This window comes from Oncorhynchus kisutch, linkage group LG13 (genome assembly GCF_002021735.2).
Source record: "Oncorhynchus kisutch isolate 150728-3 linkage group LG13, Okis_V2, whole genome shotgun sequence".
Lineage (NCBI taxonomy): Eukaryota > Metazoa > Chordata > Actinopteri > Salmoniformes > Salmonidae > Oncorhynchus > Oncorhynchus kisutch.
Genome location: NC_034186.2, coordinates 61,319,515 through 61,342,175, shown reverse-complemented (window position 1 = coordinate 61,342,175; position 22,661 = coordinate 61,319,515). Strand labels below are relative to the sequence as shown.

The 22,661-nt window shown below is 45.7% G+C and overlaps 2 protein-coding genes across 10 annotated transcripts in view; both read left to right on the top strand.

Annotated features, from left to right (window-relative positions):
• Positions 1-10,310, top strand: part of LOC109901721 (chondroitin sulfate proteoglycan 5) — a 33,496-nt gene extending 23,186 nt beyond the window's left edge. Inside the window, exons 4-6 of one of the 9 annotated variants that reach the window (XM_031786805.1) lie at positions 4,535-4,613; positions 6,757-6,813; positions 9,459-10,310. In XM_031786805.1, coding sequence (XP_031642665.1) covers positions 4,535-4,613; positions 6,757-6,813; positions 9,459-9,629 — 307 coding nt within the window. In that variant the 3' untranslated portion in view covers positions 9,630-10,310. Of the gene's footprint in view, positions 1-4,534; positions 4,692-6,756; positions 6,814-8,180; positions 8,283-9,458 lie in introns of all 9 variants that reach the window. The other 8 variants (XM_031786806.1, XM_031786809.1, XM_031786810.1 and 5 more) reach the window with 8 other exon arrangements.
• A 7,623-nt stretch (positions 10,311-17,933) lies between these two features.
• On the top strand, positions 17,934-22,334 carry LOC116353111 (elongator complex protein 6-like). The gene is made up of 3 exons (XM_031786802.1): positions 17,934-19,162; positions 19,482-19,692; positions 21,146-22,334. The coding sequence occupies exons 1-3, from the start codon at positions 19,005-19,007 to the stop codon at positions 21,266-21,268; spliced, it is 492 nt and encodes a 163-aa protein (XP_031642662.1). The 5' UTR covers positions 17,934-19,004; the 3' UTR covers positions 21,269-22,334.
• Positions 22,335-22,661: the final 327 nt, after the last annotated feature.

Genomic DNA, 22,661 nt, shown 5'->3' with positions numbered 1-22,661 from the left:
CTGGTGGAGAGAGTAGTGGGGGGGGGACCCCTGGGGCTGGTGGAGAGAGTAGTGGGGGGGGGACCCCTGGGGCTGGTGGAGAGAGTAGTGGGGGGGGGACCCCTGGGGCTGGTGGAGAGAGTAGTTGGGGGGGGGACCCCTGGGGCTGGTGGAGAGAGTAGTGGGGGGGGGGGCGCTGGGGCTGGTGGAGAGAGTAGTGGGGGGGGGGGGCCCTGGGGCTGGAGGAGAGAGTAGTGGGGGGGGACCCCTGGGGCTGGTGGAGAGAGTAGTGGGGGGGGGGGGGACAAAGGATCAGGAAAAAAGGACAGGAGATGGAGGAGGAGGAAGAGAGCTGAAGCTAGCGATACCTGAGAAGGTTGTGGATAACTTTAGGAGAGAGAAGAGGCTGAGAGAGGGAAGTGAGGGAGGCTGGACTGGAAAGAGGAGGATGGGGGGGTGACAAAGAGAAGAGGCGATAGATAGGATAGACAGAGGGGGAGAATTGGATGGATCAGATAAAGGGGGGGGATATTAAATGAGCGAAGGAGACAATGAAGGAATGCGGAGGAGGGGGAGGAAAACACGATGACAAGATAGATGAGAGAGGAAACACAAAAAGAGAGAAGAGATAAAGCAGAGAGAGAGAGAGAGAAAAGGGAGGGATTGAGTTTGCATTGAGAGAGAACAGGATGAGGATAGCTAGAACGAGTGCTGTATGAGATGCGGCTGTGCCTTCGCCTGTCGTTTTGCCTAGCAACAGTGAAGTCACGTAGGAAGGTGGATGAATGTGGATGCTTCCATCAGCAGTGCACATTTCTTAGCTGAGGATGATGATGTTAGCATTATGATGATGATGAAGAAGAAAAGTGGAGCAGTCAGTGCGGGGGATAGCGTGCTGATGGCTAGCACGCCGTGCTAGCTGAAAATAGTGATGTCATTGCTGCTCTGGTTCCAGCTGAAAGTAGGGCAGTCTGATCAGGAGTGTATGAGAGGGGAGGGGGGGACAAGGCAGGGGAGGCGAAGTTGACCTACATACAGCTGTGCGACCTGAGGGGTGTGTGTGTGAGGAGCGGGGGGTGGGGATGGACAGCATGCAGTGTAGGAGAGACACCACAGCCTTATCAAGTGGTTAGCCAAAAATCAAAGAGGAGGAAGGAGAAACAGAAGAGTAGAAGAGAGCAGAATGAAACAGGAAAACGGAGGGGCGGGAAGAGTGAAGGAGAGAGAGTGGAAATGTGTAGAGGATGGTGAGCAGAGGGAGGGCAGGAATAGGAAAGAGCTTTTACCAAGAGAAAAACTCAGTTGTTGGAAGGACATGTTGTTGGAGGGAGAGAGAGTGTGTGCATGTGCGCGCGTGTATAGGGCACTGCTGATGAGGCTCATGTATACATGAGACGCCCACCGCTCTCTCCCTCCATCTGCTGCAGATAATTGCAGTGGGCTGCACAGTGTCTGTGCCGCAGTCAAGATGGGGTCTGCTTCCCTGTCAGAGAGAGAGAGGCAGAGAAAAAGATGGAGTGAGAGAGAGATGGAGGGAGGGAGATGCTGGGGGAAGGGGATGCTGGGGGAAGGGGGAGAAAGAGAGGGGTCATGAATGGGAGGAAGGGGGAGAAAGGGAAAATAGTAGGGATTGATGGAGGGAAAGAGAGAGAAAGCGAGAGGGGGGACAAGAGTGGCAGAGGACAGAGAGAGAGAGAGATGCAGGTAATGTTATCTTTGCAGAGAGGAGAGTGTGTGTTCTGGCTGAAGTGGCAGATTTAAACATCCTGGTTTTAGTCCCTTTTCCCCTGTACCACTGCGTAGAAACCACACATATCTCTCTCTCTATCTTAATTATGGACATAAATAACACATACAATCAGTATCCAAGCTCTGCAGCATCCTCCTTTCAATTCAATTTGCTTTAATGACTTAACAATGCACATGTTGCCGAAGCTTACTTTGGAGATTTACAATACTAACATCATTTGAATCATTTGAATGAATATTGTCAACTGCTTTCTGTCTCCCTATTTATTTATTTCTCTACTCCATCTCTCCAGCACACCCTCCCTCCTCATTACTTGAGCTTTGATTGGCCTGTCATATGAACTCATTAAATATAAATGTTGGAGTGGCATCTCAATCAGACAGTAGTAGGAAGTGCTGGGGCTGTACTGATGGGTCTAGTTCAGAAGATGTTTAACTATGGATATGATGAGGAGAGGGAGAGAAGGAGGTCGAGAAGAGACAGAGAAACTGAGAAACTCTTTCCAGCCAGCAGATGTTTCTGGAATAACACAAAATGACAAATGACTATTTGGGAAGTCTGTTTTGGATATCAAGTTTCTCCAAGTGTTTAATTGGTTACACAAAGTGAATCACAGTGCTTCAATGGTAGGTCAATGGTGAGTCATTGTTGTCTGTTTGGAAAGTAACTTTCATTTTTGTTTTCAGTTGCAAAACAGTGTACCCCATTGAATGCAACCCAGGATTGGGTGTCAAAGTAGCCATAGCTGTAGTCTAGTTTTGATTCACAGCTGATTTGATGCATCACAGAGGGTATCTGTCTGTCTGTCATCTGCAAACTGAAGTCTTACACTTGCACTATATTGTAACTAACGCTGCTCTCTCTTGCTTTTTCTCTCCCTCCTTCCTCCTCTCTCTACCTCCTTTACCCATGTTTTCACATACTTTCCCCTCATCCTTGAATCCTGATTTTGCCCTCCCTATTCTCTCTTCATCTCTCTTTTTCTCTTCTCTCCTCCTCTCACCGCATCCCTCTTTTTCCATTTCCCCCTCCCCATCGACACTCTCCTTTTCCTCCACAATGTGACCCCTCCTACTTTCCTCCTCATTTAATCCTCTTTTACCTGTTCTCCCTCCTCCCTTCCTCTCGTCTCTGGTTCCCTCCCTGTCCCCCCTTCAATGTCCTCCCTTCCTTTCGTCTCTGGTCTCCTCCCTGTCCCCCCCTCCCTGTCCTCCCTTCCTCTCGTCTCTGGGCCCCTCCCTGTCCTCCCTTCCTCTCGTCCCCTCCCTGTCCTCCCTTCCTCTCGTCTCTGGTCCCCTCCCTTCCTATCGTCTCTTGTCCCCTCCCTGTCCTCCCTTCCTCTCGTCTCTTGTCCCCTCCCTGTCCTCCCTTCCTCTCGTCTCTGGTCCCCTCCCTGTCCTCCCTTCCTCTCGTCTCTGGGCCCCTTCCTGTCCTCCCTTCCTCTCGTCCCCTCCCTGTCCTCCCTTCCTCTCGTCTCTTGTCCCCTTCCTGTCCTCCCTTCCTCTCGTCTCTGGTTCCCTCCCTTCCTCTCGTCTCTGGGCCCCTCCCTGTCCTCCCTTCCTCTCGTCTCTCGTCCCCTCCCTGTCCTCCCTTCCTCTCGTCTCTTGACCCCTCCCTGTCCTCCCTTCCTCTCGTCTCTGGTCCCCTCCCTTCCTCTCGTCTCTGGTCCCCTCCCTGTCCTCCCTTCCTCTCGTCTCTGGTCCCCTCCCTGTCCTCCCTTCCTCTCGTCTCTTGTCCCCTCCCTGTCCTCCCTTCCTCTCGTCTCTTGTCCCCTCCCTGTCCTCCCTTCCTCTCATCTCTCGTCCCCTCCCTTCCTCTCGTCTCTTGTCCCCTCCCTGTCCTCCCTTCCTCTCGTCTCTTGTCCCCTCCCTGTCCTCCCTTCCTCTCGTCTCTTGTCCCCTTCCTGTCCGCCCTTCCTCTCGTCTCTGGTCCCCTCCCTGTCCTCCCTTCCTCTCGTCTCTCGTCCCCTCCCTGTCCTCCCTTCCTCTCGTCTCTTGTCCCCTCCTTTCCTCTCGTCTCTCGTCCCCTCCCTGTCCTCCCTTCCTCTCGTCTCTGGTCCCCTCCCTGTCCTCCCTTCCTCTCGTCTCTCGTCCCCTCCCTTCCTCTCGTCTCTTGTCCCCTCCCTGTCCTCCCTTCCTCTCGTCCCCTCCCTGTCCTCCCTTCCTCTCGTCTCTGGTCCCCTCCCTTTCTCTCGTCTCTGGTCCCCTCCCTGTCCTCCCTTCCTCTCGTCTCTCGTCCCCTCCCTGTCCTCCCTTCCTCTCGTCTCTTGTCCCCTCCCTGTCCTCCTGTCTCTGGTACCCTCCCTTCCTCTCGTCTCTGGTCCCCTCCCTGTCCTCCCTTCCTCTCGTCTCTCGTCCCCTCCCTGTCCTCCCTTCCTCTTGTCTCTCGTCCCCTCCCTGTCCTCCCTTCCTCTCGTCTCTCATCCCCTCCCTGTCCTCCCTTCCTCTGGTCCCCTCCCTGTCCTCCCTTCCTCTCATCTCTCGTCTCTGGCCCCCTCCCTGTCCTCCCTTCCTCTCGTCTCTGGCCCCCTCCCTGTCCTCCCTTCCTCTCGTCTCTGGTCCCCTCCCTGTCCTCCCTTCCTCTCGTCTCTGGTCCCCTCCCTGTCCTCCCTTCCTCTCGTCTCTCGTCCCCTCCCTGTCCTCCCTTCCTCTCGTCTCTGGTCCCTTCCTCTCGTCTCTCGTCCCCTCCCTGTCCTCCCTTCCTCTCGTCTCTTGTCCCGTCCTCTCTCCTCCCGTCCTCTGGTCCCCTCCCTGTCCTCCCTTCCTCTCGTCTCTGGTCCCCTCCCTGTCCTCCTCCTCTTCCCAGCAGTAAGTACCGGCCTCCATCGGAGCAGCACAATGATAATTTCTCCCTGTCCACCATCGCTGAGGGCTCCCACCCAAATGTAAGGAAACTGTGCGACACCCCTCCTAACGTCCCTCATGCCCGTGCTTTGGCTTACTATGATAACATTATCTGTCAGGTAACGTGGTTCTCGTCTCTCTCTCACCCTTTCCTTCCTTCCCTCCTCCGCATGGGCTTGAGTGTCACCTCTCCGGGGTTACAAGGCGGGGTGTTACAGTGGGGGCATTGTCTCTCGCTATGGGACAAGTCTACAGCCAGATAGGCAGGCAATATGGTTACCATGGCAACAGTGTGGCTGTAAAGTCTTTACTGTGTATTGCCTCATTGTCAGTTATTGGTTGAGTTTTTTTGTTAGCTATTGATCATACTTGAAGGTGACACACACACACACACACGCATGTACACACACTGCAGATCAAATTGTATTGGTCACATACACATACACACGGTTAGCAGATGCTATTGTGAGTGTAGCGAAATGCTTATAAATGTGAAAGATGGAGCAAGGAAATAAGTTTATCTGACCTATACACCTGCCTGACCCATTGGTGTGGTGTGGTCAGTTCTGTCCAGGCTAAGACTTGACCAAGAGAGAACTCCTATAGCCCTCACTGTTACCCCCTCCACCCCATCTATCCCTGATCTGCTCTCCCTTTAATCACCTGTGCATTGGTATGTCACTGCATGCCTGCTCTATCGCTCACATGGTGGCTCACATGGTGGCCCCCCCTGGTGGCCATGTCAGCCACTGCAGCAGCCTGTCCGTCGCTCTGCCTCCGCATCTCTGTCCGTCCGTTGCACTCATTTATCCTGACTTGGGCTGGATAGGTTGGAAAAGTGAAGAAGGTCTCTTGATTGGTCGATAATAGGACTTTGGGGGTGGGGGGGGGCGGGGAATCTGGGGGCATGAAATGTATTTTGTTTATTGGGTTATTATCAGGTTGGTAGAGGATGGTGTGCGGCGAGATGTGTGCAAGGTGGGCGGGGCTATTAAGTCAGGATAAACATCTGAGATGCAACGTCCACCTGCTGCCTGTAAGTGGCGGGGGAGAGCATAGACCTAGCTGCACAACTAACGGAAGCATGGGGTAGCATAGCGCTAACATGGTTGTAGCAGCATGAGTAGAATTAGTGCTACAACATAAGATGTGGTGCCACATTCTCACGACTCATCAAATAGTTCTGGTCATCATACATGGTACAAGCAAATTGCTTCACTTAGATTTATTTTGCTCGTTTCTTTGTTTGTCTGTAGTTAGTTTATTTTGCGTTATTCTTCCTTCTGGGTAATTGCGATAATGTTTCCGTAAATATAATATAGTGACAACTTGGGGGGCATCATATTGCAGTGCTTCATAACATGAGACAGTTAGCACAATCACCTATCAGAACACTACTAACCGTAACCATAACCGCTATCCGATACCATCCACAACCAAATAAAACATCATACAACACCCCCATCTTCCAGACATCTTCTGATCTCTGAAACAGGATAGCTCTGCTCTTTGAGTCTCAACCTAGGTTTGCAGTTTACATCCACAGGTCCACAGTCAGTGTGTTTGTACATCTCTCTATCCATACGAGTCGATTTTAGAGCACCAGTACAGAGTATCTGGAGAAAAGGTCCATTAAAATACTATGTAAATTCATCTGCAGAGAACAGCCAACACCATAGAGACATACTTCTTACTAAAAAAGCTCAGAAAACATAAACTAATAATACCAATACCTCAAATCCCTCCGTCTAGTTCATGAACTAAAACCCTTGTGTTTCTATGTCAACACGTTACCCTCAGAAATATTTCATCCAACATTTACTATGGTAATGTCAAGGCCACAAAGCACCATAGTTACTGAGACAAATCCTTCAGTGTCCTTATATGGGCAAGACAGTCTCTACCTCTCAATGTGAGCTGGGAATATCAGATATCATCCTTAGGAAGTTCCCCTTAGTAGGTCTTCTCTCTCTGCCTTTTCATTCTCTCTCTCTACTGCCAACTCTTTTGGTTTCTATCCAACTATCTCTTCCTCTGTCACTCTCTGTTTTTCTCTCTCTCTGTCTCCCTTCCTCTCTCTCTTTATCACGCTCTCTCTCTCTCGCTCTCTCTGTTTGAGGATGTTATGTATCTTTGAGGAGTATAACCCTCTCCTCCTGCCCCCCCCCCCCCCCCCCCCCCCAGAAAACCATGAGCAGATACACCTGGGAGTGTAAGACCAAAGAGGATCCCGACAGTGAGGTAAGATAAACCCCCTCAGATGGCCCGCCCCCCTCTCCCTTAAACGGCTCTCATTGTACTGTGACCCTGTCAGTCACCCTCTCTCAACTCAACGGACCAATCCACAGCCCCAAACTTGGTTAATCAGAACCTAGTGCTGTTACTCCTATATATATCTAAAGTTCGTTTATAAATTAAGTTAGCCATTATCTGGAAATGTGAGTAAATGCTGATTTTAGACATGATCCATATCTATACATATTGTGGCTCTTAAAATAACAACTACGAAATAAACATAATTTAAAATATGAAATGTACACTTTTATCTAGGTTAAATGGCACAGGGATAAACGTTGTAGCAGTCTGGTAGCAGTACGCTGTTGTCCTTGTAGGGTCCTTCAGAAAGGGGATATCGACCCTTCCCACATGAGTTCTTAGCAGAAGAGAAAACACTGCAGTAGACTGAAACCAGAGGAATCTCGCTAGACAGAAACTCTCTCTTCAGATAAACACACGGTCAGAAACGGTACCCACTCCAACATGTATAAAAACACAATCATATATGCAGAAACACAGATAATACAACTAGAGAGTGAAATATTGTTGTAGGGAGAATAGTTTCTCTATTTTCAGCATTACATGGACCGAGTACAGTGGATTGTATCCGTTTACCCTTCATCTCCTATCAACATGAATACTTGTCCTTTTATGGACCATGCTGGTTTACAGCATATATTTAACTATGGCTTGTGTCAATTCCATTCTAACTCAGTCAATTGACAAAATGATAATGAGGATAAGTAAAAGTCTATATTTAGAGTAATTAATACATGTATATGTGTATGTTCTCTGTATTGATTGAATTCATATTAAATTGATGAAGTGATTATGGAAGGGTTAGACTGATACATAATGACATGTGTTCATAACACTGCCAGTCCTGTGGAATAAAGTCTGGGATGTATAGTACCGGTGTCCCTATTGTCCAGTCCTGCCCCGTAGGCTGTGCTTTGCTGTGCTGTGCTGAGCCATACTGTACTGTGCCATGCCAGTGAAGAGCATTGAGGCTCTCTATCTGTAACAAATCGTTTGACTCAGTCCTGTCCCACCCTCTTCGTGTCCTTCCTCCACGACGCACACACAGATACACACACACGTTTTATATCATGCACACAAAGATGCAGATCCAGACACACTCACATCAACTCTGAACACACACACACACACACACACACAAAGCAGGAAGGATACAAAGATCTGTCCATGTTTCATCTTCATCTCAACACCCCGTATATATCTCTGTTCCAAAAACTACCCACAAAGTCCCTCTCACCCTCGTTCCCCAATACAATGGAAAACAACAGCAAACAAACAAACACATTTTCCAGTTTCACGCTGACGGAAGGAAAGATGGCCCCTATCCTGTAACCATGGAAGTGACGTATCCCCACGTCCTGCCCGAAGTTACTATCTAGGCCATCAGCCAATGGGTAAATGCTCTCGCCACCCCTTTTGTGTGCCATTGAATAACAAGCATTCAGCTCTGTTTCGTAATGGCACAGCCCTCAGGGTCTGCAGTGTGTGTGCGTGCGTGTGCGCTTGCGTGTGTATGTGTGTGTGTGCGTGCTCATGTGTGTATGCTCATGTGTGTATATGCGCGTGTTTGTATGTATGTGTGTATGCATGCGTGTGTCTGTCAGTCAGCTTGAGCACAGACAGACACTTCTACCTCAAACAGCAGGGTCGATGAAGCTATGCAATATTAATGAGGATAACAGGCTGGGAAAAACAGATTCAAATGAATGCCAATCCATTCTTGTTCTTGACCTTAATTAAATGCAGCCTAAAGCATGAATTGAAGTGAAACAGAGTTGTCTCCTAATGCATTGTTTTTCCAGCTCCAGCTGTACTGTAGGTATGTATGAAGGTGGTTCCACAGACAATGTGCCAATGGGGGCACAGCTCATTGTGTTTTAATTGGGACAGTAGCGAGGTGAAGGAGGCTGGATGAGTGATGGGGGGGGAGGTTCTTGCATGTGGATATGCATGCACTTCCTGGTTGGCCTGGATGGGGTGCTTGTTGGTGGGTTATGAAGGGTGGGAGGGAGTCGCTCATACAGTTCTCCAATCACCTCTATGTCCCTTCAACCAAAACAAATGTGCAAAGAGAGCATGATGCTGAAACAATTGGTTAGCCACTGTACAATGGGTCTTTTTTACAGTTAGCTGACTCACAGCTCTCTTCCATTGATGGATAGTCAGGTAGTGTGAGGATAATATGGGATTTTGGGATATTTATATCCAAACAATATATTAAATCGGATTAAAGAGAGGGATGGAGGGGAGAAGGGTGGTAAGAGGTGGAGTTAGAGGCTCAAATATCTTGAGATGTTAAGGTGATATTTCAGATATTCTCATCTCTTTAAGGGGAATGACTTTATGCAATAGCAGTGGTCTGTCTATAAGGGGCTATAAATTTATATTTTCAGAGGTTGAAGGCCATCTATTGGCTAATGCTGTGACGGTCCCTATGACAGGATGCAACAAAAGACCACATGGGAGACTAGAAGAAGGGTTTGGTTTATAACAGTTTTGGGCGGTCTGACTGGGTGGGCCTAACCGTGTTTTCTCCTCCCTCCGTCCATCTGTCCGTCCGTCCCTGGCAGGATGATCCTAATGCCCAGAACAAGCTGGAGGACCCCGTGAAGGCCCCGGTGCCCAAGGAGGATGACTCCCTGAACATCCACAACTCCCTGACCCCCAAACACGAGAACCACAAGGTACTGGGCGAGGAGAACTCCTCTGAGGTAAACTCACTGCAGAACAACATGATGTAGAAGCCTGGGTTGGGATGAGAGCTCCAGTCCTGCTCTCAATCCCAGCCACCACGCCTACAACTGCTACCACCAGCCAACCACCGTCTACAACACGGCAACACTGCCACCAAGCGGGCAACGCCGCTGGGAAAAATAAATAAAAGCGCACCACCCCAGCTGAAACTCCTCCCCAACCTGCCACCGCCTATAGCGACCCCTTATGCCCAATCACGCTCCCCCGCCTCGCTGCCCTGCCCCTTCGTTGCTGTCACTCTGCTCCCCCTTACCCCCTGCCCGCACGCACGCACCAGAAAACACAAACAGACACACCAAAACACACAAACACACATATGTACAAACACACACTCACATATACACTCATAATTCCCCTGCCTGCATTGGTGTATTTTGTAAAAAGAAAAAAATCATATGGAGTTTAAAAAAAAGAAGTTAAACATTGTAAAAATATAAAAGTTACTGAGAGGTTTTGATGTTTGTCTGACTAATTAAGTGAGTATGTATAAATATATGGAAAAAATGCTTGGATTGATATAAAAGAAACAACACAATGTGTCTTCGTTTTCATTGATGTGATTTCTAATCCTTTGATGTACTTGTTTTATTTTGTACTTTTTGGGGAAAACAGACTTCAAAACAGAGAACAAAATCTAACAATTGTTGAAATAAACCTTTTTAACATGACACCTTTGTCCCTGTGTTTTCCTGAACAAGACTGTCCCTTTCCCTCTCAAACTCTTGCATGGCTTATTACAACTTGGTAGCTCCTTGGGTTTGCACTCTCTCTCACACACACACACACACACACACACACACATTACCTGCAGCTTGCATGGATCCTGTAGTTTGCTTTCTCACAAAACTGCAGCTGAAACACACAAAACGAAAACTCTTCTTTCACCACTCATTTCAGAAAGAGCCTTATTCAGAAGGCCAAACACACACATAACTCTTTCTTTCTTACACACGCGCACACACACACCCACCCTCTGTTACATTCCCAGTTCACACATCATTTTTCATACCTTGCCCTGCATTCTCAATGAATCTCGAAGAAGGCCTCTCCGATGCGATGCCTTTGTCGGAGTGATCATTGAAAGAGTTCTAGACTGATTGGACAGAGTCTGGTATTGTAGGGCCCTTCTTAAGCCGTGGGGCCTTTGGTTGGGTGGATGGGGGATGGAGGACCCCTTTCCCATCAATAGGGACAGAAATATTAAAACTACTACAGAGGAAAAGTTTGGCTATGGGAATGAACAGCAGGCAAGCAGCTACAACAGCAATTGACACATTTTCTCTCTCTCCCCTAGTCTCTGTTATGTTGCCGGTATGCAAGACACCACATAGCACCTTGGTTCAAAGGAGAAAACATAACGGCTTTGCACAAACACACACACTCACACTCTGAAACATTTGTGTGTCCTTGGGATGGACAGAGAATATAAAATCAATCAGCCTGCATGAGCTATAGCTAAGCAATTGCTCCTCAATTGTGCCTGGGGTCGAGCCTTGGTGTGAGACCAATCAGGAAAAAGTGGTACTTCCTAAGTAAGAGCTTGACGTCCGTTACATTAAGGATTGTACTTTGGCATTTTAGCAGACCGAAGAACTCTCCAATTAATCTGTTATGTTTCTACCCTCATCTCTTTAATATTCCACTTTATCTCCAATCAACACCAATGACACTTGAGGACTCAACCAGAAAGCCTCCCTTCCCTGGGGGTCACTCTGGGTTTGACTGTGTATGTGTTTCTGTGTGTGTGTGTGTATGTGTGTGTGTTCAGGCTTGTCTCTGGGAAGAGAGAGCACAGTGTCCATCACACCACAGGACAAGAGGTGATGGTGTGGTTGAGAGAGCTGGGCACTGAGATAGATGTCTATCACTATTCCTCTAAAACCCGGTCACCCTTTCTAAATATATTTTCATACACACACCCACCCCTCCCTCTTTCCGTTTTGCTCCCTTTTGTTCTTTATATATGTCTCTTTCTGGCATCAACCTCTCCCCCTCTCTTTCTGGCTTATTCCCACTCTCTAGATTTCTCCTCACATCGTTCCACCAGTCCTCTCTCTCCTCTATCTCTCTCCTATCGCTCCTCTCCTCCCTGTTGCTGGAGGGTCTTTACAAATGCAGCCTCAGACAGAGGGGGCGCCATTGCCATGGAAACCAATTATGTCGCTACGGTCCAAGCTTGAGAGGACCTCTATTCCTTTCTTTCTTTCTTACACACACAAACACACACACACACACAACAGCCAGACTGTATCGCGCTGTACTGAGACTCAGAAAATTATGTATAATAGATACATAAAATCAGAATGCATTATGCAGATTTAATGTCATCTAAGGAAAAGATGAAATGTTGATGTTAAATACACTCTGATTCCACATAACCCTCTTACATTACTCCCTCTCTCTCTTTAGCTGACCTAAATACCACTTTGTGTTCTTATAGCGCTTTTACAATGTTCTGACAAAGAATGCACTCCTGCTCACCTTATCTGGAGAGGAGAGAGGAAGGGCACACTTCAGGTAAGGAGAGAGGGGCAGGGGGTGAAGATTTTTCTCTGCCTCCCAAAGCCTGCTGGGATGTTGGATTCATCCGCACACTGTCATTGGCTGAGGATGTGGTGGAACGATGGTGTGTGAATTCCACAGGGAGCCTCAGGATTGGCCAACGCAAACACATATATGCACAGACAAGCATGCACGCCCGCACGCGCAGTCACGCACGCACACACACTCACGCACACACACGCACGCACACACACTTGCAGAAAAGCTCACAGAGCAGCTTGGGAAGCAAGTGTTGAAACATAAAGGCAGGGTGATTGAACCATTTTGTCATTACTCTGGTTTATTAATGAGGACGTCTGGAATGCAGACGATCATCAGAGAAGCCTTTCTGATGGAAATGTGCCCATACGTTACCACACTGAGGCCAATCCTACTCCCCCTTTTCCCCGAAGAAAGGAGGGAGGGGGAAAATATAAAATGATTGGCCTTTGGCCTTTCTCTGATGTGTTATCCTGTGTAGATCAGTGTACGGCTTTTGGATTACCCAAACTCAATAACATAAATCAGATTACTTTCAGTTACTTTTGGATTACTTTCCCCTTAAGAGGCATTAGAAGAGACAAAAAGTATCCATCAAACACATTTTAGTGTGTTATCATAGTGGTCTCTGATTTGTGGTCAGACTCGCTCAGGTGGAACAAACTTAAACTTTCACCTTTTTTCAAGGCTTATTGAATGTCATTGAGTAAACAGAAAGGTGTCATAATGTATTTGTTTTGCATCCTTTCTGATTTAAAAGCAATCCAAGAAGTAATCATCTAGTTAAAAAAATATATCTGTAATCTGAGTGGAATATATTTCTTGTAACTGATTACAGTTACAGTTTTTATTTAATGAGATTACATGTACTGATTGCATGTAATCAGTTCCTCCCCAACCCTGTACTGTATGTGTGTGTGTGTGTATGTGCGTATGTGTGCGTGCGTGTGTTCTTACAGGGCGAGGTGACCATCGAGATGGAGCTCTACCGTCCCAAAAACGCCAAGCCAAGGCCCCCCTGCAGTCCCCTGATCCACTATGATGTGTACCTCTACAAGGTGCCCAAAGCACCTGTTGTCAACCGGATAGGGGCCAGGCCCAGGGGTAAGGTACTAAGGTGGGAGGATGACATGTACCCCCCTTCGCAACCCTGTCCTATGTACAGCCCCCTTAGTACACGGTCCTTACCGACCATCGACCCCCGTGGTTATAGGACACGACCACGGACAGCCAAGGTGTGCACTCCCTAAACCCAGGGTCAAACATCGCCACACCTCTATCACTGTACAGGACTATACTGACATACTGCTGAAACAGAGTGTTGCAATGTACTGGAACTGGAGAATGAAAGAATGTACTGACAAACAATGAAATAATACTCATGTGGACAGAGTCATACTGAACTTTCTATCCATCGTCAGTGGGTTGTTGGCGAGTTGCAAAACATAAAAAGGTGGATTCTTCCATAACAGTGCAGCTGAAATATTCATCAAAAACCCTGGTCTGTATTTCAATAGTCCAAAATGGCTTTCTTTTCTCTTCTCCTTCATCTATTGCGCTGATCTGGGAGAGTAAGCCATTTCAGACTATTTAGGTTACTGGTCGCCGTGACTTCATACTACCTCACATCATCTGGTGGATACTATAGTTAGTTACGTAACAGTGGCTGTAAATGCGCGGCAAACTTGAACACTGGCAAATGAATGTGACACAACTCAAGTGTGTAGTCTCAGACACAATGAGGATACTTGATTTTAAAACAAACAGTCACTCGAGCAGCTACCATTGAACATTCTAAAAGAACAAAAATCTTATTTCACCATGGATATATTGAACACATACAGTGCATTTGGAAAGTATTCAGACCCCTTGACTTTTTCCACATTTTGTTGTCACAGCCTTATTCAAAAATGGATTTTAAAAGGGAGAATCTTCCAGAAGGACAACCATCTCACCAGCACTCCACCAATCAGGCCTTTATTGGAGAGTGGCCAGACGGAAACCACTCCTCAGTAAAAGGCACATAACAGCCTGCTTGGAGTTTGCCAAAAGTCACCTAAAGGACTCTCAGACCATGAGAAACCAGTCTGGTCTGATGAAACCAAGATTGAACTATTTGACCTGAATGCGAAGTGTCACATCTGGAGGAAACCTGGCACCATCCCTACGGTGAAGCACGGTGGTGGCATCAACATGCTGGGGATGTTTTTCAGTGACAGGGACTGGGAGAATAGTCCGGATTGAGGGAAAGATGCACGGAGCAAAGTACAGATAAATTCTTGATGAAAACCTGCTCCAGAACGCTCAGGAACAGGACAACGACCCTAGGCACACAGCCAAGACAATGCAGGGGTGGCTTCGAGACAAGTCTCTGAATGTCCTTGAGTGGCCCAGACAGAGCCATGGCTTGAACACGATTTAACATCTCTGGAGAGACCTAAAAATAGCTGTGCAGCAACGCTCCCCATCCAACCTGACAGAACTTGAAATCTGCAGAAAAGAAATGGGAGAAACTCCCCAAATACAGGTGTGCCATGCTCATACCCAAGAAGACTCCAGGCTGTAAAGACTCGCTGCTAAAGGTGCTTCAAAAAAGTACTGAGTAAAGGGTCTGAATACTTATGCAAATGTTAATTTCAGTTTTAAACATTTTATAAATATCCAAAATGTTGCTTTGTCATTGTGTGTAGATTGATTTTTAGATCAATTTTAGAATAAGGCTATAACGTAACAAAATGTGGAAAAAGTAAAGGGGTCAGAATTATTTTCGAATGCACTATAATAACTGTGAAATTATACTCAATGCTTATATTTTTATGATATAAACAAAATAATTGTTTCTATACAATAAAGTAAAACAATTTCACTGTTAACATGAACTGTTTTGTGTGGGTTTCTGTGTGGCTATCTAAAGATTACTTTTCTATTCATAACCACAGGATGAAGACATATGGCATGGGAAGCATATGGAGCAGGGGATCACAGTTTCACTGCTTCTTTCAGTTCATACAGTCTGTACTTGTGTCATCAAGCCCCAGTGGCCTAATGGATAAGGCACTTTCTTTCTAAGCCATGGATTGTGGGTTTGGGTCAATCTGAGTGGTTTGTAGCTGATTGGCACAGAGGAATGCACTGGGCCCATAACCCAGAGGTCGATGGATCGAAACCTTCCTCAGTTGTCTTTTAGACAACAACAAAAAACATTATTTCATGGGTGGATCTTCCATGCTGACATTCCCACAAGCTTCTTACTCAGCCTCCCCTGGCTCAGAGGGTATACAACAAAGCAAGATCAGTTAGTCAACTACTGTATCTTGCATAAATATTCTGATCTAACTTTATATTTTTGAAATTGGCATGATGTAGTTTACTCTACAACCAAAAACGCACATCTAAGTTTACTTTCCTTAATTTTCTACATGCAGCGATGTACAGTGGGGAGAATAAGTATTTGATAACCTGCAAAATCGGCAGTGTTTCCTACTTACAAAGCATGTAGAGGTCTGTAATTTGTAAGAATTACAGACCTCTACATGCTTTGTAAGTAGGAAAACCTGCAAAATCGGCAGTGTATCAAATACTTGTTCTACCCACTGTATGTGGCAATATGTGTAGAATTGCAGGAGATTAGCTTTAAAACAGCAACATTTTCTCTCAGCTAGAGAATCGCATGAGATTATTTATAAAACTGCACGCCACTGGAGATAATCTTCATCAGTTTTTAGAGATTTGTTATGCATTCACGTAATCTATACAAGCACAAAGGCTTCATAAATCATAAAGGTCATGTTAATGGACTGATATATATACATTTATAAGATCTCCTAAACCTGTGTTAACCTCATACCTTATTTTCAGCGTTTATCCCAAAACCCCATTCTTTACGCATGAATCTCCCCCATAGAAATGGTTGAACGAACCAGAGGTATGGCTTGTTAGCGGTTGTTAGAATAACAAGCACTGTGAGCGCTTTAGTCCTGAACCTATTACGGTGTTTTAGGTGCCACGTTTAGCAGTGTGTAGGAGGGAGATTCCTAGATGTGAGAAGTGTACAGGAGGGCATGAGACAAAGAAATGTGTAGTTGCAGCCTGGTTTCATAGACTAGACAAAACATAGTAACTGAAAATATGCAACACTCAAATGAGTCTGATATGTTATGTTTTGTAGGTTTCATAAGACATATTGTTACATAAGGCAAAAACTAAACTAGGGTGGTTGGTAGGGGAGGATGGGTAGGTGTATAACGCAAACGTCGAGCAACCCAAAGGTCTTATCATGGACAACTTTAGCATTTTAGCAACTTACTACTTTTTAGCGACTTTGCAACTACTTGGCATGTTATCTAACCCTTCCACAAACCCTAACCATTTTACCTAACCCTTCCCTTAAAGAAGAATAGTAAAAAGCGTAAGTAGAGTGAGCTGAAGACAGGAGGCAAATGGAAGTGAATGAGGTGGAAGTATCGGAGGTGGTAGGTGTGGTGAAGTTCTCTGAGCCTGAGCCTTGCACCAAGGGTCAGGATAAAGATGAGTCTGTGACAGTAGGAGTGAAGTTTTTGGAAAAAGTAGACCCTTGCCTTTTGGCTGATCCATTTGTGGTTTCAGGGTGGGTGAAAACAGAGTTGGGTGCTGTTGAATCGGCGAGGGTAACCAGAAGTGGTCTTGTGATAATTGTTTGTATTTCTGCTGGTCAGAGGAAGAAGGCACTCCGCGTTTAACGAAATGGGAGCAAGAAATGTGAATTGTTTTGCTCTCAAGCAATGGACGTCATTGAAAATAGTGATTACTGGGGTAGCAGTAAATGTAAAAGTTGACCAACTGAAGGGGAAGATTGACGGTGTTTGTGATGCTCGTCGTTTGGTACGACGCAGACAGGGTGGCTTGAGTGGCAACACAGAAGTGTCATTGTCTGTTCTTTTGAGTTTTGATGTTAAGTCTTTGCCCGACAATGTGATGTTAGGATATATAAGTTATCCTGTAGGAGCTTTTGTGCCGAATACATTATGTTGTTACAGATGTCAAGCTTATGGGTATGTGTCAGCAGTGTGTAGGAGAGAGGTTCCTAGGTGTGAGAAGTGTTCAGAAGGGCATGAGACAAAGGAATGTGTAGCATTGGGGAAAGTAGTGGTATGTGTTAATTGTATGGGTGCCAATGGGGCTGGGGATCAGAAATGTCCCGGGCGAGAGAGGCAGGTTGAGGTTTACAGGGTTAGAGTAGTGCAGAAGTTGTCATATGCTGAGGCAGTGAAGAAAGGAGAGGAAGATGGGTCAAGGGGGAGGGATCCTGAGAGGAGTGGTGTGAGTAGTAGATCTGTACCAGCACAGAGGAATAGGCCAACAAATGATATATGTTTGAGTAAGATTGGATTTTTAGCATTTATACCAATGGTTATAAACTGTACTGCAGGGATGGAACGTAAATTGCAGAAAATTGAGGTTGTGGTGGCAGCTGCAGAGAGGTATTTGGGTGTGCGAGACTTGACATCAGAAGAGTTACAGGGTGTGTTACGTGGTGGTGTCCCATCCTTTCAGGTTGTTGGCCTGAATATATTTAAATAGTAGAGTAGAGGGATTTTTTTGTGAGTGTAGTGTTAGATGGTAAGGTATTTGTTTATTTTTTCAAAGTATAAGGGAGTTGTACTCCAGTCTAGTAGGTGGCGGTAATGCAACATGTATCGGATGCCAACCGCCGTTAAACCTCAAGGAAGAAGTCGAAACGCTTTTCACATGCTCAGATTGTCCCTCTCCTCGTGCAGTAGAAACTACGATCTTGCACCCATGCTACTTTTTCACAACAAACATTCGGAAAATGAAATAACTATGAAAGCGGAATTGTTTTAAACAATGTGGTTATTATTGACATAAAAGTACTTTGAGCTGTTGGGGTTTGTCCTGGATAACGCTAAAATTCGTGTCAACAATCTAGCCAACTTCATAGCCTCCCTCGGCAGTCTGCGCTAGCTAAATGTATTTTCCTGGGAGTGTTAAGCGTTCATATATATATATATATATATATATATATATATATATATATATATACAATCATTCGTTAATATCTAGCTAGTTATTAATAAAGTAATTTATATCAATCGATGTTAGTATTTATCTAGCTAACTAGGTAGCTATAAGTTAGCAACTCACCAGAAGACATTCCAAATATTCGTATGAGATAAGTCTTCATCCCTTCTCAATATGTTTGCAGTGCTCAACAATATTCTCAATACTAGTCCCGACAACTTCAAGCCGGTAACCCTAACCTCACCCCTAACCGTTACCAATTTAAATCCCTATGCCTAATCCTAACATCTGTGGATTTATGTATGTTCTCTGCAGGGAGAGTTTATCTTGGTGTCTGACAAACAGACAGACGGGTCCTTCCTCATTCACCATTTCCTCTCCTTTTATTTACGAGGTGAGGATTTATGTGAGTGGACTGATGTCTAGTTGACTGAAATGTGTGCGTAACACCGTTCCCTCTATTATTGCTGTTGATTGTAGTGTTAGGTGAAAAACAATGAGTCAGTAATAGAGGGAACATATGGGGCCAAGTTGTGTACTACTTTGATGCACTCTCATACGTGGTCAAAAATTACATCTGGTGAGGCCAGACGTGCTCAGATGTAAGTTGTTTCCTGGGTCTTGTGCAGTCCTTCAGTCACTACAGTGCAATTAGTCAACGATTGGTGAGTATACTTATCCTCCAAAACGCTGGGTTAACCCCCCCCCCCAGCCACTCCTATACATACTGTGCAAGTAAATGTGTCTTTACAGTTGTGTATGGTTTGCTGTTGCTTGGTGGAGCTGTATTAACTACATGTTGTATGGGTTCTTTCACTGTGTACCATGTTAATCAGGGTGTGAGTTTGGCCCAGGCAAGGGAGAAAGGGCAGCTGGTGTTCATAGAGGGACTAAAGGAATCCTTGGGGGTACTGCTTCAGGGGGAGTCCAGCAAAGGAACCCAGGCACTGGACTTCCTCAGGTACCTGTCTGTAGCGTTGACTCTGATCAAGCCTACTGGTCTTAAAAGCATGTTCATTCAGTGCAGAAGCTCCATTGAAAGTGCATTTTGGTCCTAGAATATCATAGACTTGATCTGTTTCCGGGAATCCGACCTGTATGAGTGTGTCAAACAATACATATTTTTCTGATGTAATCAAAGCAATTAATGATAATATGAATCTGAAAATATCTCTTCCCCCTTAATTTATCTCCCCCTCTATGTCCCTTTTCTTTCTTTGTCTCTCATCCCTCGCCCCCTCAATCTTTCTCCATCTCTCTGTTCCCCTCCACCTCCACAGAGATCCCAGTTCCGGCCTGCGGGGTCTATATGACTTTGTGCAGGACAATGTAAGGTCGGCAGTAAGTGGAGGTGAGGAGTGGGGTCCCCCATGTGATCCTGGTGGATGCCCTCGGTGTGGTCCTGAGTCTGGGGGTCAGTGTTGGGGCAGTGTTGGGGCAGCGCTGGACTTCAGTCATTACTGCAGAGCCACTGTCTGCTCCGAGCTGCAGGTCAGATAATACAGTATCACATGTTACAGTTACATTTTAGTCATTTAGCGGATGCTCTTATCCAGAGCAACTTAGTTAGTGCGTTCATCTTAAGATAGCTAGGTGGGAGAACCACATTACACAGTCATAGTAAGTACATTTTTCCTCAAAGTTGGAAGGGTGGGGGGGGCTGTGGGATGATTTAAGATACTCTTTGAAGAGGTAGAGTTTTAGATGATTTAAGATACTCTTTGAAGAGGTAGGGTTTTAGATGATTTAAGATACTCTTTGAAGAGGTAGGGTTTTAGATGATTTAAGATACACTTTGAAGAGGTAGGGTTTTAGATGATTTAAGATACTCTTTGAAGAGGTAGGGTTTTAGATGATTTAAGATACTCTTTGAAGAGGTAGGGTTTTAGATTATTTAAGATACTCTTTGAAGAGGTAGGGTTTTAGATGTTTTTGGAAGATGGGAAGGGTCTCTGCTGTCCTAGCTTCAGGGGGAAGCTGGTTCCACCATTGGGGTACCAGGACAGAGAAGAGCTTGGACTGGGATGAGCTGGAGTTGCTGTCACATAGGGGTGGGAGGGCCAAGAGACCAGAGGAGGCTGAACGGAGAGCTCAGGTTTATTTAAAAAAATGTATTACACCTTTATTTAATCAGGTAGGCTAGTTGAGAACCAGTTCTCATTTTCAACTGCGACCTGGCCAAGATAAAGCAAAGCAGTTCCACACATACAACAACAATAGTTATACATGGAATAAACAAATATACAGTCAATAATACAGTAGAAAAATCTATATACAGCATGTGCAAATGAGGTAAGGCAATAAATAGGTCATGGTCGCAAATAATTACAATAGAGCAATTAAACACTGGAATGGTAAAATGTGCAGAAGATGAATGTGCAAGTTGAGATACTGGGGTGCAAAGGAGCAAGATAAATAAATAAATACAGTATGGGGATGAGGTAGATTGGATGGGCTATTTACAGGGTTGGGGTGTAGGGTTTGAGCATAGCCTGAAGGTAGAAATGGGCAGTTCCTTTTGCTGCTCCGTAGGCAAGTACCATGATTTTGTAGTGGATGCGAGCTTTGGCGGATGAGCGGTGTGACATGGGAGGCGCACGGTATCACAAGCTCACTGTCTCTCGTCTGTCTCTGTTCAAATAATCACACACATTCCTCTATCTACTATCCCTTTTCTCTTTTATCTGCTGGGCAGCATGGTGATGTTGGTGCGATGTGAGGCAGAAGAAGAGAGTGATGATGAACGCTCAGTGGCTCCTGAGGGGCCTTATAAACCAGTGCAGCCTCACACTCCAAGTACAGGGTCTCCCCACTGGCTACTGCAGGGACATTCACAGACAAGTCAGATGGATTAGATTATTTGTGTGTGAGAGTGGAAAAAAAGAGAGAGCGAAAGAGCACTGTTAAACGCATTAAGCTGAACCGTACTGTGTGTGTGTTTCAGGTGGAAGTGTGCTGGCAAGGACAATGTGACAGGCAGCAGACCCAGAAGAAACTCTTCCAGTATAAGGTCCACGACAAGGGGGCTTCCTTTTTCGCCAGGGGGACATCCAGTGCAGTCCTTTAAGCCCTCAATGGATTTCTGCCTCCCTTCCTAGTGTCTATCCTCAGTCCCTCACATCTCAGTCACATGGCTCTCTGAGCTCAACCAGAGAATGATAGAGGCCTCTAGTGGCCAAAAGGCTGTATTAGCATGGGCAGCTATTAAGCTTCCAACATTTTAAAGTAGTCAACCTCATGGAATTTCCAACTTCATTGGCTGATCCCTCCTGGTGACTCTGTTGGAATCATGTCCAACCGGATCATCAGGAGGGATCAGCCAACCGTGAAGAAGAAAATTGACTACTTTAAAATGGAGATTGCCAATGTTGTTATAGACGTTGTAATGGCACAGCTAGAAAGATGAGTCGTCTATCTCTATGGGCTCAACACACAGGCGGGAAGTTTGCAATTTAGGACAATCAAGGTGCTGGATTATGGTCATGAAACAGGTTGGGATCAGTTTTGAACTGGAGATGTGGTATTGAATTGAACATTGGATTACTGCATTAGAACCAACTGGACACATGCATTGCAAAGCTGATATAGGAAACCTGGGTGAATAGGTCAAATCAAATCAAATCAAATTTATTTATATAGCCCTTCGTACATCAGCTGATATCTCAAAGTGCTGTACAGAAACCCGGCCTAAAACCCCAAACAGCAAGCAATGCAGGTGGAGAAGCACGTAAAAATAGGTAATAATAGGTAATTTCTCATGGGAACTGACCTAACTAGGTTGGACTTGTGTTATGCAACAACAAAAAAACAATAAACAGCACATTTAAATCAAACACCAGTGTATGCGTTTTGGGGCGTTGTTGATCATGGAGGTAAAATACTGTGGTTTACAGTAATCTAGCCAGCGCGTGTCGCTATATCCTCATGCTTTCTTGTCTTGGATGAAGGGTGAGAGGTCGACAATTCACGCTGCTGCTGAAACAGTAGTGACATGGTTCTGTTGATGCAGTCAGTTTTTCCAGTTAAATTAGCTCAATTTTAGCTACTAGAATAAGGAGGTTAAGACGGTACACGACTATCTCCTCGATAGCAGGACCAGCACTATCGACGAAGACACGAGAAAGTTATTCAGCCAGGCAAGTGTAACGTAGTAGCTAGCTAGTCAACTAGCTAACGCTAGCTTTGGTGTGTGTTAATTAATTTACTCGATTAGTTAGCAAAGCGGACCATAATCAACTTTAAGCTAGCTAACTAAGTCAGACGCGAAGAACCTAGGTTGAAGATATTTTTTCGACCTAGGGTAGAACTTCTCTGGGTTTGGCGGGGCAGATGAACGCGGGACTCGCGGTTAGGTGTTTTTGGTGGTAGCAGCTAGCCAGTTAAGTTCGCTTAACTAATAGCTATTGACAGACGATGTCACTGGCATTACTCGGCAACGCTAATGTGATTATCTAATTGCT

What these genes read in the sequence shown, in the direction of transcription:
- LOC116353111 (XM_031786802.1), top strand. Translation starts at nt 19,005, where the DNA reads ATGGGTTCTTTCACTGTGTACCATGTTAATCAGGGTGTGAGTTTGGCC. An exon ending in CAGGCACTGGACTTCCTCAG is followed by an intron (nt 19,163 to 19,481) that starts GTACCTGTCTGT and finishes CCACCTCCACAG; the next exon opens with AGATCCCAGTTCCGGCCTGC. An exon ending in CTGTCTGCTCCGAGCTGCAG is followed by an intron (nt 19,693 to 21,145) that starts GTCAGATAATAC and finishes TGTGTGTTTCAG; the next exon opens with GTGGAAGTGTGCTGGCAAGG.